At 33.1% G+C, this 18,472-nt stretch overlaps 1 protein-coding gene across 1 annotated transcript; it reads right to left on the reverse strand.

Moving 5' to 3' along the window:
- Positions 1 to 12,265: 12,265 nt before the first annotated feature.
- Positions 12,266 to 16,608, reverse strand: LOC133332208 (ras-like protein family member 10B). Its single transcript, XM_061540588.1, has 3 exons — positions 16,438 to 16,608; positions 12,627 to 12,694; positions 12,266 to 12,464 (listed from the first exon to the last, which is right to left on the reverse strand). The coding sequence occupies exons 1-3, from the start codon at positions 16,606 to 16,608 to the stop codon at positions 12,341 to 12,343; spliced, it is 363 nt and encodes a 120-aa protein (XP_061396572.1). The 3' UTR covers positions 12,266 to 12,340.
- Positions 16,609 to 18,472: the final 1,864 nt, after the last annotated feature.

The raw sequence follows: 18,472 nt of genomic DNA on the forward strand, positions 1-18,472 counted from the left end.
CACAAGATAATAGTCCCAATCGATATTTGCTCCCCGTATCGATCGAACGTCTAAAACACTGTATGAATGCCTTCCGTCTATCACAACATGATCAATTTTATTTCTTGTTGCTTGATCGGGAGAAATCCAGGTGGCCTTGTGTATATTGAGATGTTTGAACCTGGTGCTGCTAACTATCATGTTTTTTGCTGCCGCAAAGTCAATCTTCCTCATGCCGTTATCGGATGGTTCTACATGGATACTGAATTTTCCAATAAAAAGTTTCCTTTTGATTTTTGCATTAAAATCTCCTAGCTGAATTTTAATGTCATGGCCAGGGCAGCGGTCATATGCTGTTTATAGGCGCTCGCAAATAATATATAGGGCGCAAATAAGACAGATGTAGAAGAACTTCGCTTTTATTTGGATCATAGTAATTCGTTCATCTGCCAAAAACCAAAAATTCAGTGCGTAATCATCTGACTTACTTACTTCTGTCCCATTCCATTGCATTTCTGTAAGGCAATAATGTCGGCTTTGTACTTCTTGAGTATATCCGCCAAGCGAAAACTGTCCCTGTTCTGTGCAATGTGCGCAAATTCCAAATGCAAATTCGCAGATTGTGGTCCTTTATACGTTTGCGGGGTCATCAACATTAGGGTCGTTTGGTTTTCTGTTTCGTTGCTTTCTCATAGTAGTAGGGGGTTTCCAACTAACCTGTGGGCAACTAACCTGAAGCCTCAACCCATATTTTTATAATTCTTATGGGTTAACTCGCGGTACATATCAGTTCACTATTTCAACGGTCGATGAAAGTAGATCCCAGGTAACACCGCGGGGATTTGCCATGTTAAAGCCAATCAGTGCCGTTGCTTGGTATCTGTCATTCTCAACGTCACCTCTCATGTTTAATAAAAAAGTTTATTAATTCCCCCGTTCATAGCGATCTGGCAGAACAACTTTTACCCTTAGCCTTTTGAAAAAATTAGTTCGTGCATACACTTTAATTGCCTATTTATATTACCACACCACCACAATTACAATAAGCACAGAGTGTAAACAATAATAACCCATAATTAATAATGACTTGTTTTAGTCCTACGTCCGAAATATAAATAGCTAACCACGTACATTAATGGTTATCCACTTGCAATAATAAGTTTATGCCAGATTTAAATGTACTGCTTCATTAATTTCTGGTGTTCCATTCAATCCAATTTTACAATTTAAACATACTTACGCACCAATATATGCAATAATAAAAAGTAATCCGATAAATGCAAACACCCATTGTAATTATTGAGAATTCGGTTCGTTTTGTTGTTTGTTTTGTATTCGCAAATTGTTGTTGTATCACTTTATTTCATTATTCTGTGTATAGTAAGTACTAAGTTTATTTAACATAAGTTGTATGTATGCATGTAATTATTATTATGCGTTGGTATGGATGTATGTACGTTGGTAGTTACTACATATGTATATTTCAAATTATCCATATTATTATTGTTGTTGTTATTATTTTTATTATGAATATTATTTTCATAATTATTACCAATTGCATTTTCCAGCTTCCATTATAGTGTTTTTTTTTTCCATTCCATCTTCTGTATTATCATCAGCATTAAATTTAACCTCATTTATTATTCAAATTCGTGTGGCGTGAATAAATGAATGAGTGTTTGTTGTGTGGTGGGTGAGGGAGGGAGGGAATAAATGAATGCATAAGTGGTGGTGGTAGTGATTCAGTGTTTGTGTTAGTTTTAAATAAATGTGATTAAATTGTTGTATGTTTGTTCAGTGTGTCTGTGTGTGTGTGGTCAGAAGTCCAGTTCCATTTAATTATTTCATTCATTATTTTAAGTACAAATTAAATATGTTTATACAGCCTTCAACACACGCTCACACACTGCCTCTCGGTCGCTCTCGCTCTGTCCATCTATGTGGAAGGTAAATAATATTGAATGTGTGTATTCATGGTAAAACAACTGGACAAATATCAGGGACGAAATGCAAATTTATTTAAATTAACATTTTTATATGCGAACTTCAGTTATAAAGTGGTTGTATACACTTCCTTTTAGGTATAGATTCGTAAACGGAAAATGTATTTTATAAACATCCGCTTTATAGATATGACAACTGTAAAGCATTGATAACCATTTTAATTTATTTTAGTATTTAATCAAATATATTTTAGGGGGATTTACAAATAAAACAGTAAAAATTGCAGATGTTGGCATAGACAGTCATAGTTTTCTTATAGCCCCTGCAGATGATGCCCATACAACCTAATATAATTTAATGGTATCAATAAAATACCATAAATATTTGTTGGTGCCTAGCCAACCATTCCTTGGATGCATTAAATGCCAACAATTTAATTGAATAAATGCAAATTATGCTAATGGATTCTCTTTCGGCATTCAATGGGGTTTGATGTAAAAATATTTAACTTCATTTATGTATGTGGTGCCTGGGCATTTCAAAATTATTATGTGTAATTCTGTTTTTGTTTATATTTTTATGTCCAGAAGTGACGTTATTATGAATATAAGAATCAAATTTAAAAATTGATTTTTTTGATTTCAGATTTTTATGATTTTCTATCGGCTGGCAAATAGGCGTACATTACATTGAAGACTTGTAACAATCAATATTAGCACTTGAAGGCTCTTGTTGTTGTTTTTTTTACGACGGCGGGCATGATTTCCCATCACTGGAACGTCGCACAACAATTAACAATTATTTCGACCACAAATCGAATTAGAAAATAAGGAAGATCTTGACCGATTTAATTTATCCTAGTTCATATGATAGCTATATACCTACAGAAATACTTTTTATGATTTAGAACGGATTGAATTATTAGATTTTAAGTCAACCTGGTCGCCATTTGTAATAACACTATTTCGAGAAAAGCTCGTTTAATGTTTGAGAAGCACTCTTGCCGTCACATGATGGTAACGTAATAAATCTTCAAAAGTGGTTGAGATTTTCCCTTGAAAATTTCTAAGGACATTCTTGAATAAGTGTAGGTTCGAATTAAATAGAAAACCAAACTTCAAATTTTTGGAACCGAGAATAGAAATAAAAAAGTTATCGGAGCAGTATAGGTCAAACACTCCTCTTAGATATACTGTCATCTTCTCGGATCTTTGTCCCCCAGGAGTAAATACATATTTTGTCATTTTTTACACAAAAATTTTTGGTCCCTTTGACAAGCTAAATATTGACCGATCTTTATCTAAAAAGGCATGCATATTCTTTGCTCTGATGTCCTTCGTCATGTAAAATTTCATGATGTTCGGGTCATATTTGCGACCGCTAGAAAGACCAGAAAAGAGACAAAAAAGTTTTCGTCTATTTCATCTCCTAAATATTAACCGATCATTGCCAAAAACAATAGGGTTCTTCTTTGGCCAGAACTCATCTTATATGCTAAATTTCGTGACGGTTAGTCCATAACGTGTTTACAAATTATAACGGACACACATGTCGAGATCGACTCAGCTAGTCAAGATATGACCAGATCTGTCACCAATATTTCGCGACGTTACAAACTCTTCGGACTGTACAAAGCTATAATACCCTGACAACATAGTTGTGTTGGCTATAAAAATGGAACACTGCTCTGTTTGCAGGAATTGTATAAAATTGAAACAAATTGATGGGACTTTCATCCACTTATTTCAATCGTTTTCATTCCGAATTTATGTGAAATACATTATATACTGTAACAAAAATCCATTTTTTGCAACGTTAGGAAAAAAAGACCTTGAACTTGAACTAGAAAAGCAAAACCTGTTTTCTCTTGGCCTTGGATTAGAGCAGAGAGGATTCCGTTGTCCGTTGAACGGACCAAGATGAGTGTATACGGGAACGAAATGAGAAATAAAATATTTCTGTGGTTGTTAGTGAGTGTGAATGTGAGAGAGCGAAAAAAATCTTGTTTCTCATGCACATCTTCTAACTCCACACAGAGATTGTACCGTTGATTTTTTTTCTGATTTTTGTGGTAGACAGAACCGGCTTGAAATAACGAAGCAAAAAAATTATCGATAGAGGAGTAGCTTAGAAACAACGATAGAGTGGAGATCGTGATTCCTGCGTTAATTTGCTCGACCGGTGTCTGTGCCGTTTTGAATTTAGTTTTTGGTTGGATGCAGTGGTGCCTTCCAATTTCTCGCTCCAGCTCCCAAAACAAATAAATTTCGTCGCGGTGCCTAGACCCGGTTCATCTTCCTCAGCCGTAATTTTCTTTGATCGAATGAGTACAACGTTTGCCAACTAAAAAAAAAAACAGCAACCTCTCGGGAACCAACACTAAATTTAAGTTAAACACAAATCAGCTTGTAAAATTATAGTCTATAGACTGTAAACGATATATACAAAATATATAAAGTGATATATTTTCGCCGATTTAAAATGGTTTAGCATGAATGAAATTAATCTTTGATTTAGTCTCGTTTTATTTTGGGGATTTGTGAACGTTGTGTATCGATGTACATATTTGTGTTTATGTATTCTCGCATGTATAAGCTCCTAAATATTTTTGCAATAATTTAGTTATAAACGAAAACATTTGCGACAAATAAAATAATATTATACAAGTTTATATATATAAATAAAATTTGAATTTTTCATTTCCATAACGATTTCCATTACCGACTAAAATGCAATGCTACGATGCAATTTGTAATAAAGGCTTTGTATGCAGTTGGTTGGTTGATTGATTTATTTTCTGTTTTATTTTTCATTTTTGACACGTTTGTGTTGTTGTGTGTTTGTCGTAACTTATATATGGGCTTATGTGTCTATATGTAAGTACCATTATTAGCATTCGATAGTTTGAGTTTTTTCTTCTTCATATTTTTTTCAATTTGTTTTTATTTTATTTCATTTAAATTTAAATTAACAGCCATTTTGACGAATTTTCAAATGGTTTAACAAAAAAATGCTATCAACATATGTATGTGTGTTTGTTTGTTATTGTTAAGTTTTTTTTATATAATTCTCTGCTTTATAAAATTTTAACAAACTGAAAGCACATTAAAATGCATTTGCATTTTTTTCTCTTTGTTTATTGGCTTGTGTACTGCTTAACTGACTATATTTATGCCTAAAATATTTTGCAATTTGTTTATTGTTTGGGAAGGGGGGCTTTTTTACATTTGTTTTTGTATGCATATATTGCAGTATGACATAATCTATATTATACAAAAGGATTTAGCATTTAATTTTTGTAAGGAATTGTAGAATTGTAGAAAATTCGCATAAAGTGGTAGTTAATCATTTGTCGGGGAATTTGGAATGTAGGGACCAATGCCAAATTTTCTTAGGACCTGAGATTTGTAAGATGAGGGTTTTAAGTGGATGACTATTGTTCTGGTAGGAATATAAAAATTGTCATCAATTTGCTGGAAATCCAAGAAAATCAATCAAGCCCATAAGGAACAAATATTTGGTGAATATCGAAGATATGGTCATGTCCTATTATTTGGTATAGAAAACCGAACACTCAAAATTTTAGTAATTTTAAAGTATTTAATTGCACATTGAAGAAGTGTTTCGAGGCCGTGATGGGCGAAAGGATCCATAAAAGATTGAATTATAGATCCATGTTGTGACATAATATTCATAGATCTGTCGCGCCCAATTTTAAGAACTTTGAATGTACTAGCCGAATTTTCAGAGCGAATATTCTGCAATTCGGAATTTTGGCCATAATCTAAAAAATCTATTAACACTCAAAAATTCATGCTATTTTTCACAACTTTCGATGTGGATTATCAAGAAAAAATTATATCTCAAAAAGGTTAAAACACTAATTCATATCGAAATTATTGTTCGAAAAGTCTACAAAGCGAAATTTTGAAATATATGCCATTGATTTTATTACCTTCAAAAGGTAATTCAATAACAAAACATGTAGAGTACTCGAATAACACTGATGTAGTTGAAGTTACTGATAGAACAACTTCATTTGCTTAGTAAATTTCGTTTCGCATGAATATTTTATGGCCTACAATTTTATTTTTGGTCTTCAATAAAACAAAAGAAAAGCATGACAAGCGAAAGACAAAAATAATATTTTGTCGATGTCCGAATAAATGAAATAATTTCAACATTCAATCATCTAGCCCATCCATCCTATTCCCAACAATTTCATTTCATTTTCTTTTTGATTTTGCAAAGGACTTTTTGTGTTTCATATTTTTTTACTTGTTCGAAACCAAATGGAAATTGTGATTTCTCTTCTTTTTGGAATATTGGATTATGCAAGATTCGAATTCAATTAGATGACATAATAGAGATTGTGGGTTGTGTTTCTTGTATGTTATTGTTAAGGTTTTCTTGTTTCCTTTTGTACTGGGAAATTTGAGTTGTTATTGTTATTGTTGTTTTTTTATTTTTTTTATTTTCCAGTTTTGGTTTTCGTTCTGCTTGTTGTGACAGTGACAATAAAATTCTTTATAAAGTTTCGTTATTATGTTATAAAGTATTCATGTATATGTATTGGTATAGTAGGTTTTCTGTTGTTAGTGGTTTTTGTTTGTTTCTAATTTTAATAAATAACAAATACAATTTTTCTTTTTCTATATACAAAGTCAGCCTTATTTAAAGTAGATTTATTTCTATTATTTTTTATTCAATTTCATTTTGTATTCTTATGTTTTAACTGAAGTTTTTCATAGAATTAAAATTAAATTAAAAAAATATATTATGCAAATTATATGCAATATATACAAACAACATTTATAGCCATTAAATATTGCTATCAATTATAATGTAAATGTTTTTAAAATTGTGTTGATAATTCAACAACGTTTTTGTTATAGTCGGTCAATAGCTAACGAGTAAAATGGTCTAAAAATTTTGTGTAAAATATCTTCATTATTCGGAATATGTTCATACTATGATTTATGAACGGGGGCTATTGGACATTTCTCTCATATATATTGATGACAATTTTACATTCAGACATTTTTAAAATTCAAAAACAATGACGATTGCCACTTCCTGCTCGCTCGCGTCCGAAAATAGGACATTTAATTTTTTTTTACACAAATGTATACATTTACATGTATATTAATGTCTCTCTGAATATTACATACCCAAAATATATATATTTAATTACTCAATTCGCGATTACAACAATCATTTAACTGATGTTTAGAAATACCTAATTGTGCATTGAAACTAGAAAAACTAAAATTGAAACTAGAAAAATTAAAAAAACTCACTTAAAATCCAGCTTCAAATAAATTTTGCAGATAAATTATCGAAAACGATACATAGGAGAAGTACTTCTCATGAAATGAGTGGCTCAGTCACAAATCTAGAAAATACATAAAAAGAACCTGGGTTGCCTCTCTCTCTCTCTGTTTATATTGATTTTTTACATTAAAGTGGACACAGCATCCACGAACATAAACTTTGGAGGTTAATATCATGAAAACTTTGTAAAGACAGATCAATAAATTCAACATTATTCAATTTTTCTCATATATTTTAATAATTACCGAGCATGCCTGTTGTAAATACAGTACAGGTCGCATTTATGATCCGAATTGAATGCAATTTTGTACAGCTACTTTATTTGCCCCATGGACGAACACTGTTGAAACTGGTGAGTATCGATTAAAATTTAGATAAATATATTTCGTTGGGGAAAAAGAAATCCATTATTTTTATATGAACTATAGGACTTTATTTATGCAAACATGCCCCGTTTTGTTGTATGATTTGTTGCCATTTCAAAGGTAACTTCATAATGCCTCTCTCATCCTGCTCTCTATTTGCAAAAAACTCTAGTAGTCGATTTTTATAATCCTCTCAATTTTTTATCATTAAAGAAATTTTGCAATGCATGAAAAATATGGACTTGGGGCCAAGTCCGTACTGTATGGCGGATGCATTAAAATTTCCCAACCAAGCTCCCGTGGTTTCTGACGAGTCACTGTAGATGGGCGTGGCCTAGCGTTGTCCTGGTGGAACACGACACCTCTCCTGTTGGTCAATTCTGACCGATTCTGGTCAATTTTATGTAAATAGTCAACCGAAGCCCAAAATTTGTGCGATTAAAACGAAAATTTGCATTGCGTATTAAATTGAGCCTAGAATGGTGTGTATTGCCTTTTCATTCATGTTTGTCCTTTTGTGATTAAATGTTGGAGCTGAGAATATTGTCAATAAGTTGAAATGATTTCGATTATAGTTTTGATGAGGCTACAGATAACAGATTGGGAGAGAAGTTGAACCAGATTTCTGAAATAAGCTTTAGGATTTGCTTTCACTGGATTTTGTAAAATAATGAGATACGCAAAACAAATAAATGCAGTTAAAATAAAATATAGGACATATAATCGGCTACTACATAAATAAATCAATTGTTACTTTATATTTTGTTTTTATTGTTTCAAAAGGCTTTCAAAATTTATTTATTATATCTAATAACTAGTTATGTTTGTTTGTTAAATAAATATGTATCATGTATATGCGTCATAAATCACTACTTACTATGTATGTATATGTGTATGTAATTATGTACCTTATAATGTCAACTAACCTATCAACCTTTTTTCAATGGGAGTGATCAACATATGAACCTTTTAATTATTTTCTAAGTTTAATTTTATTTTTTTATTTTTATCTCAAATTTATATTTTGTGCGTTTAATAGATTTTATACCATAGATTGTCAAAGGCGTTGGCAAAACAGTATTATTTAGACGAAGTAATGTACATTTCCTCCAGAACAATTGAATTACGACTATAGAGTTGAAATTGTTTATAACGACACAGTTAATAACTACATATCGGATATTACGATTGTATCAACAAGTCCGGGGAAATGTTCTGTGTTTTATTTAATGGTGTTTACAACGACATATGGCTTATAGCGACCAATTTTGTCGATCATTTGACAGTCGTTATTAGCGATTTCGACTGTATATTGCAATCGTAATTCCATATATTGAAGGGTAGATGTTTTGGCGGGTACCTTTCCATAAAGGACAATAGAGTAATTTAATTTCATATCTTTATACTGTTCCACCCACAACCTTTGCATTTTACAATAAATTTTCAATGATCACAACTGGTTTAACATTTCTTTATTTTATTATGTATATTTTTGTTTGTTGTTGTAAATATTTAATATTATTTATTATCATTGTTCATGTACAAGCCTAAATTCTTAGTTGTTAAATATTATTTTTAAAAATTTTATTTTTTATATATATGAAGGGATTATTGCTTCACAATTATTCAATATTAAACACAAGAATGGAGATGGGCTTGGTAATTTATTTTTCTTTAAAGAACCACAAAATCGTTGGAATAAATATTGTAAACAATGGTGGGATATATTTATTAATTTTATTTTCATATTGAACATTTTTATATTTTCTCGTTAGATATTACTGAGATTTATTAACAATATATGTGTAATATTTTGTTATGTGTATATGTATATATGGTAAAAAGGAAGGAATGTGGAAAATAACTATCAAGGATTTGCAATTCGTAAACGAAGGCTAAAAATGTTTTACACTACATCACTACTCACATTGTGTATTAAGAAAAATAAATATTGAAAATGATGTACAATAGATTAAGATTTCTTAAAAAAACAACTATATTTTGTTCCAAAAAAATTTAAATGTTTTAAATCATCGAGCCATCTCAACAAAAATATGTGTATATCCCGAAATGCCTTTTCAATCACTATTCGCTCAGGTAAAAAAACAGGTTGATTCTGTTTTTTGGTATGCAATGAATGGAGAGAAAGATGTACTTTGTTTCAAACATTGATGTTTTGAGTCGATAAAGAATTATATTCACAGCACTTTAAAACCACAAATGCAATTTTACGGCGAATGAGGAGGGGGTCCATTCGGTGATAATAGTATACGGCCGCAGTTTGCCACATGGTGAGATGAATGACGTAACCGGCAACATATCCATACCCTTGGCTTAAACCACTTTACTGTCATAATTTCCCTTAGCAGAGTAGTCGATTTTAATTAATTTTCAGAACTATCGAAAATTGATTGCCAAGGTTTCATAGAGTTTATAAAACCATGCACCAGAGAACTGTTTATTGTCTCTCTAATCTGAAAAATTTCGAAGAAAAATCAGCACATCAGTCGCATGTTCGGCTAAACGTTCAGGCACCTAGAATAATATAGTAAAGATGAGTGGTCTTCGCTTCCTGACCGAAGGACTATTTCCACCACTCATATTGCAGATGTCATCAAAAAACGGCAGATATTGACTACAGCACTCCACTTGTCGTTCCGCTCCCCGACAGTTTTTATAGCCTGAGAGGTATGCAGCATGATCCCGCTTCTGAAGCCTGGAAAAGGTGCCAGCAGAGTATCGTGCAGGCCGATGAGATTTTGTCCGCACTTGAGTGTTTGTGTTCGGTCATCCTCTTGTCGGTACGCACCCAGAAATTTGGGAAGTGGCCCGGAAATCATGCCATCAGGCAGATTAGCCTGTAGAAAATACTCTAGAGGGGAGAAGTGGTTTCCAGCAATGAAGACCATTCCATGTCAAAGAAACAGAAAACATTTTTAAGACCATTCTGAATTTTGAATTAGTTGAGCCGAACCATCCGAGTTGATTCGTACAAGCCGATTTTACTTCTGTTGCCAGTAGGATAATCAGTTTTCCCGTAGTTCAACACTAACGTGGATACCGTAAAATGTCCAATACTGCAACTGCTTGGCATATCATTTCCACACATATTAGTAGAGGATTGAACCCGAACAGATTGTGCAAACGAATAGTCATGGTGGCTCTTGACCTATAGAAGGCCTTCGACACAGCCTAATCTTCGGCCTTGTTTGAAATGTAGCATAATCAACTGTAATGTCGACGCGAGTCATATGTGGAATTCAGAAATAGGAAGTGGTAGAGTGAAATAGGGAGTTACCCAAGGTGGGGGAATTTCACCGCAAATGATCAACCTCCACAACTACGGGACGGCGTAACATAAAGGTCCATGTATAACAGATTCCGACCACTTATTATCCAAGACATTGGTGTAACGTTTGACAGAAATTGGAAGAATATCCTCACATGGGCCGGCAGCTCTTGGAGCAACGATAAGGATACCATGTTGACCTCTTATAAATCAGTAGGCCGGCCAGTCTTGAAAGTATTTGCTTTGCGAATGGAAGTGATATGCAGTGGAAGACCTGTCAGAATGCCGTCCTGAGTACTGTAACAGGGTGTTTCCTCATGACACCAGTGGACCATATTCTAGAGGAAGCGAAAATCTCACCCTTCCATTGATACAACATAATTTGGTTGGTCATATCCATGAATTGGAGACATCCATAATCTGGAGAGAAAAATCCAAAGCTACAAGCCAGTCTGAATAGCACTAATACAGATGTAGTCGCTCAAGCAGTAGGACAATACTGTATGAACGCTAGGCACTGGTAGTCGTAGCATAGCTAAATCAGGATGGTCCCACAACAATTTTTTCTTCCATCGGCAATCGCAACATTCTGTATTTTTCAATAATTTTTACGGTTTGACTGACTGCCCAGAACCAAATTAAGTGAGTCGACTTTTTTAACAAAACTAAATGAAAGAAAGAAATTATCAAAAATCATCTGAAAATCAAACTAGAATGATTGTATATTGTTTTCAATGGTCTTGATTTGTTACAAATTCATAACAATTGTGATGCAGGGTAAAACAATTCGGCCATACCAATCCAATATCATATTTTGTGTATATTCTGTGTATTTGCCTTTTTATTTCAATTATGAGGTTATTGTGAAAACAAACAAAATCTGTTTGAATGATATTCCTTTAAAATTATTGCCAATACTTTTTCACTATTTGTGTGTGTGTAATTTCTACAATAGCCAACTACATTTTGGTTTTGCAGCTTCATTGCCAAACATTTGTATTTTCACTCTCAATAAAATGTCACTTAATAGAATAGTTAACAAAATAAATTAATATTATTTTTATTATTTATTTTCATTTTATGCATTAATAAAGTATTCACGTGTTTATTTTCTTGTATTGCAAATTTACTTAACTTGTTGGAGTTACTTTTACAGTGGCCTTACGCATTTTTTATTTTATAGTTGTTTTTGTTTTGTTTTTTTTCATATATAAACTAGTCTAAAAAACAATATTTTCAATATCTAATATATAATATTAAATGTTGTTGTTGTCTTTTTTTGCTCTTCTAATATTTTTTCTAAATATATAATTTAATTTGAATGTATTTTTGCCATTTATGTCACATTTTGTTGTTGTTGATTACCTCAAAATATTGTTGCTGTAGATGTTGTTGTATTGTGTTACTAAAAAAACTTATGCAGCCATTGCTAGAGTATTGTACAACGTCCTTTATTTCTATTTGATTGTGTGAAATCTGTGCCAATGGCACTGCCCCCCGTACTGGTACAACCCATTAGTTCACGAAATACATCACCGATTTTGTAGTTATATCTGCAAGAAGAGAATGGAACAAGGCAATATGGTATGAAATAAAGTACTCTGTATTTAAAAAATAACGAAAAAGAAATAGAAAATAAATATAATTCTACTAAGGAAAGCTTAAATGTTTTTTCTCTTAATCGTATTAATATTAAATTAGAAAATGGTACTTACTGTGCGGAACATTCCACATAGCCACAGCGCCAATGTTTCCGTACTAAGGTTGAAATATCTTTAAGTTCCTACAATCGATGAAATGGAAAGAAAAGAAGATAAGGAAAAAATTAGAAATTGTATTTATGTATTGTGTATGATTCTATTAAATGATAATCATAATATTTTAGATTTTAACGTCAATGGGCTAATAACAACCAACTCGCAGATTTATTTATATCGTACATAAATGTGTATATACAAAATATAGTTTAGACATATGATAATGTGAAGATGACAAAAAAGGCAGACTGTAAAAATAGTTTGTCAAACAACATGTAGGTGTTGATTCTCATTACAGAGGTATGTTAATATTTCAAATGTCATTAAGGGATAATATGGCGTACAAAAATGTAGAAGTTCCCATGATCTTTTAGTATTTGTTGAGTATATAATGTCCTCCATTTGTGCTTTGTCATTAATGCTCCGACCTAAAATCGAGCAATATATGGGAGATATTTTTGCAAATATTTTTAATTTTAAATTGTCCACATTATTCGTAAACTACGAAATATATTGTTACGAATATAACTTTAGATTTAAGTTAATTTAGATGATTTCCGTTAATTTAAGAATTTGAATCGTAACGTAAATTTCTACTACGCAGTTTATTTGAATAACTTCTTAACAACAACTACTGTATAGATTTTTCTACATCCTTCCATTTCCTCTTTCATTGTCTATTTTGTTATTGACGTACAATTCTTGTTAAACGCCATTCCTCTTTCTTTGTTACTCCCTCGCCTGTATATGTGTTGTTGTTATTGTTCATTCAATGTAAGTTTGTATATGTTTGTTGCATTGGTAGATTGTTCGTAATCTAGGTGTTACCAGATCGTCTAGAAACTTCTGTAGCGACAGGCAAGGCTCATATAAATAGGGGAAATGGAAAGGCAGTTAGTCCGTTGTCAATCAGATTGCGAATTGAAACAGCCAAGTAACGTAACGTGCAAAATAAAGTTGTATCAATAAAATCATTGTAATAATCGTAATCAGGAAGAACCCGCGTTTTATTTGGTACGAACTGTACTGGGAAATAAAACGACGTCTACACCGGATTAAGTAAAATCCAAGAACGTAACAATATTACCAAAATGTATCACATCTGGTCGGTCAAGATTGATGCAAATGCCCACCATATTAAAAGTTTAATGAGAACTAGGGATACTAGGGCTCTAAAATTATCTGCCAAGGCGATAAATAAGCTCGTTAGCTATTGGGCTGTTCATATATTCCCATGTAGAATAAGTCCAGTTGCAGCAGTCAAGAAAAAAACCAGCCCTATAAAACAAAAACGTTAAGGAGCGTTATAAATTTTGTAGAAAATTTAAAATCGGAGGATTGGAAACATGTGATTTTGCCCGATGAAACTACCCGTTTCTAATCAGATGACAAAACATATTACTGGCGCCGCTCACATGAAAATCTTCAGCGAAATCAAGGGAGATATTTAATGGTTTGGGGGTATTTCACATGGTGGAACGTTATGATAGTGGCTGTTTAAGTTTGATACTTTGGCCTACAACTTCCCGAGCCCAGTCGATCACGGATGCGGATTGACAGCTCGGAGCGTATATACCAACGGGCGACAGTTGTTGTTGGTTTGCTCCCCTTACTTGACACTCTCTCACGGGAATATGTGTATGTAGTTGTAGATGAACAAATACAAAGAATATTAGGATCCCAACGATTCTCTGCGATCACTAAGATCCTCTGCGATCTACGTGAACCTCTGGATTCACTTGCTAACTAACTCTTGACGAGCTAACATCTACTGATCTGACTGACTGACTGATTTAACGATTCATCAACGCCCAGTCGAAACGGCTGAAGCTAGAATCTTGAAATTTTGGGTGAGGGTCACTCTTGGCCCAAATGTGACAGATAAGGCTGGGTTTTTGGAAATTCGTACTAGAACGGTACGAAAAGTACTAAATGTGATACCATTTGTATTTGGCGAACCGGTGGAGCTAGAACTCTGAAATTTGGGTTGGTGGTCGTTGATTGAGTGTAGGATAGATGTTCTAAAGGGGTTTTGGAAATTCGAACTATAACTATCCGAAAAGTACGAAAATGTACTAAATTTGGTACAATTTCGTAGCATGTGAATGGATTGAGCTAAAAACTTGAAATTTGGAATGTAAAGTAACGTTGAGAAGTAGGGTCGATATGAGGAGAGTTTGGAAAGCGTGTACTCATGTGTACGAAAAATACTATATGGTACTATATTTGGTACAAATTTGATTTGGAGGTACACATCGAGCTGGGATCCTCAAAATTGAAATTAACATTACCGTCGGAGTGTAGGATTGGAATATGTACGTAGTTTTGGAAATTTTTACTTATGTGTACAAAAAGTACTAAATCGTACTATAATTGGTACAATTTGGATTTGGGTGAAGCGATAGAGCTGGAACAATGAAGTTTGGAGTTAGGATCATTGTAGGGATGTAGGATTAGGGTCAGGATTCAGTTTAAGAAAATAATACTTATGGGTACTAAATGGTACTAAATTTGGTACAGTTTGAATTTTAGGTGAACCAATAGAGCTAGAATCATGAAATTTGGAGTCAGGATCACTGTTGAGGTGTAAGATTGAAATATGTAGGAAGTTTTAGAAATTTGTACTAATGTGTACTAAATTTGGACAATTTAAATTGTGGGTGAAGCGACAAAGTTTGAATCCTGAAATTTTGATTCAGGATCACTGTGGATGTGTAGGATTGGAGTATGTAGGAAGATTGGGAAATTGGTACTAATGTGTACTAAACTTGGTACAATTTGAATTGTGGGTGAACCGATAGAGTTGGAATCCTGAAATTTTGATTTAGGATCACCGTGGAGGTGTAGAATTAGGGATTTAGTATCACTGTAGGGGTGTAGGTTTGGGGTAAGAAGGAGGTTTTGGAAATTCGATGTATTGTGTACTAAATTTGGTACAATTTGAATTGTGGGTGAACCTATAGAGTTGGAATCCTAAAACTTGTATTTAGGATCACTGTGGGGATGTAGGATTGAGGTATGTAGGAAGTTTTGGAAAGTGGTACTACTGTGTACTAACTTTGGTACAATTTGAATTGTGGGTCAACCGATAAAGTTGGAATCCTGAAACTTGGATTTAGGTTCACTGTGGGAATGTAGCTTTGGGTTAAGTAGGAAGTTTTGAAAATGTGTACTACTGTGTACAAAATTTGATACTATTTGGATTATAATTAAGATTTTATCTAATTCATGATTTCAATTTGATTGCATGATGTAGGTAGTAATGGAAATTTTTACTTATGTGTTCTAAGTGGTACTAAATGTGATACAAATTGGATTTATATGAACCGATAGAATCCTGAAATTTGGAATTAAGATTGGGGTATGTGGAAAGTGTTAGAAATTCGTACTTATGATTGCTAAAGTAGGTAGTTATGGAAATGTATATTAATGTGCACTAACTGATACTCAATTTGGATTTGGTTGATTTTTTTTTCAAAATAAGTATAACAAGAGTACAAATGGTAAAATATTACACCAAATTTGGGTGTGAGATACAGAGGTATATTTAATAACATACTATGGTACTAAATGGTTCTAAAATTTTAATAATGGTCGATATAGAGTGGTTTTAAATACATCCCACATTCGCCAACGAAGTAGCGGGTATATGCTAGTAATTAAATATATTTACTAATAATCTTGTGGTTTTTTTGTTTGTTTTTGCTATCTCGCGCTATTCACCACTTGTAGCCTTCTAACTTTTTATTAGTTCTAAGAGCTTACTTACCTGTGAATTTGCCTGCGTTTCATTTATTTTATCATATTTATTGCCAACGACAATTATACTAAAGTCACGATGACAAAAACTGTCCAAAATTTGATCTCTCATTGATCTGCAATACTGAAAAGAGAAGAAAGACACATTTTTTATTGTTAACCTTTGTTTTTTGGATGCCATAGTTGTAATATACATGTGGTTAAAAACTGTGTATCTAAAAACGAAAATAATCCTACCCTTCGTAAAATATTTTTTTTTTTTTGGAAAAAATTTTTTTCTCTTAAGCAGGATTTTCAATTAAAAGAACTTCGGATAAGTGAAACTCGTTGGGCTTAAACAAAGTTTTCAAACAATATCTGAAAATTCGTGAAATTTAAAAACCATATTATAAAATGAATTGAGTAAGAACTTATTTTTTTTTGTAGACATTTGATTGGAAGGTTGGAAAATGTGTAACAAAAGTTTAGGGTTGCACATATAAATTTTAATGAAGTTCGCCAATACAAAAACCAGTGATCGGAGCAGTATAGTCGGACGGGGCCGACTATACGATACCCTACACAACTACCACGGAACTCTAAATTTCTAGGAATTTTTATTCCGATCCTGAGCAATATTTTGTGATAGTTGCACCCTTTTGCCCGATTAGAGGTCAAGAGCACCTCTTCCTTATACTGACATATTTTCGGAATATTACTAATATTCAGTACAGTCGTTCTATTTAATTGTCCAGATTCCCTTCACCGTGGTTTGTTTGGTGATGTTCGGCTTATAATTGTGCCTATAGATCGATTTGAAAAAACAAAAAATTGGTTTTTGGTCCGCTTATTATTATCTAATCCGCTTATTATTATCTAATCAAACTGAAAATCATCACTCCTGGAAAATTTCAAAGCGATCAGCGCTATTTCCGCCCTCTAGTGTGGTAATGGGTTACCAAATAATATCTGAATACGCAAGCACCTGTAAGTCTTTAAGTGCAACTCCCACAACCGAGTACTCACGACAATATAATTGGTATCAATTTAAAGGTCAACCACTCCTCTTGGATACACTATCAACTTCTCGGGTCTATGTGCTTCAGGAGTAAAAATATACGCCGTAGACTACAAAATTTGTGATTTTCCACACAAAAGTAAGGGTGCATTTGACCCGCTAAATACTAACCGATCTTTATCAAAACAGGCATGCTTATTCTTTGGCCCAATCCCCTTCTCCATGTAAAAATTCCCGATGTTTGGACCATAATTGCGGCCTCTGGAGCGACCAGAAAATCAGACAAAAATAAAGTTTTTGGTCCATTTTATCCCCTAAATATTAACCGATCTTTACCAAAAACAATAGGGATCTTCATTGTCTAGAACCCATCCTACATGCAAAATTTCGTGAAGATTGGTCCATAACTGTGGCCTGTATCGTGTTTACAAATTATAATGGACAGACGGAAAGACGGACGGACACACATGTCCAGATCGACTCAGCTAGTCGAGATATGACGATCGGTATACTTAAAGGTGGGTCTAGGACCAATATTTCGCGGCGTTACAAACTCTTGGGTCTGCACAAAGCTATAATACCCTGACAACATAGTTGTGTAGGGTATAATGATATGTTTTTCTTAAACGGTGCTCGTTTCATATATATTTGTGTTTTTGCAACAAAAAAGTCTTTCTCTTATACAGATTTTAGTTTAAAATTCTTATTCTTCAATAAACCGATTTTTCGATAAAACGGCGTTCGCTTATCCGAATTCGACTGTATTCAATTGTAATACGTAAGAACAAAATCATCTGCAGAATCCTTAGAATATTCGCTGATAAATTTCGTGTAACAGGTGCACGGAGCGTATGCGCAATTTATAACTACAAATTATTTATCATACGCCACCGGGAATTTCATAAGTGTTTCCACTCAACGTTTTGTTTCTTACTTTGTGCTCATTTATTACACATTTTGTGTTTTTTTTTTTAACTCAAGGCCATCGGATTTGGCTTTAAGTAGAAAATGGGCGTTCATCATGCCACAATTACACATCTTATTAAGG

Source organism: Musca vetustissima, unplaced genomic scaffold, assembly GCF_032173495.1.
Source record: "Musca vetustissima isolate MV318-11 ecotype Yass unplaced genomic scaffold, APGP_CSIRO_Mvet_v1 utg6263, whole genome shotgun sequence".
NCBI classification, from domain to species: domain Eukaryota; kingdom Metazoa; phylum Arthropoda; class Insecta; order Diptera; family Muscidae; genus Musca; species Musca vetustissima.

What these genes read in the sequence shown, in the direction of transcription:
- LOC133332208 (XM_061540588.1), bottom strand. Translation starts at nt 16,608, where the DNA reads ATGGCATCCAAAAAACAAAGGTTAACAATAAAAAATGTGTCTTTCTTC. An exon ending in AAACGCAGGCAAATTCACAG is followed by an intron (nt 12,695 to 16,437) that starts GTAAGTAAGCTC and finishes CATCGATTGTAG; the next exon opens with GAACTTAAAGATATTTCAAC. An exon ending in TATGTGGAATGTTCCGCACA is followed by an intron (nt 12,465 to 12,626) that starts GTAAGTACCATT and finishes CTCTTCTTGCAG; the next exon opens with ATATAACTACAAAATCGGTG.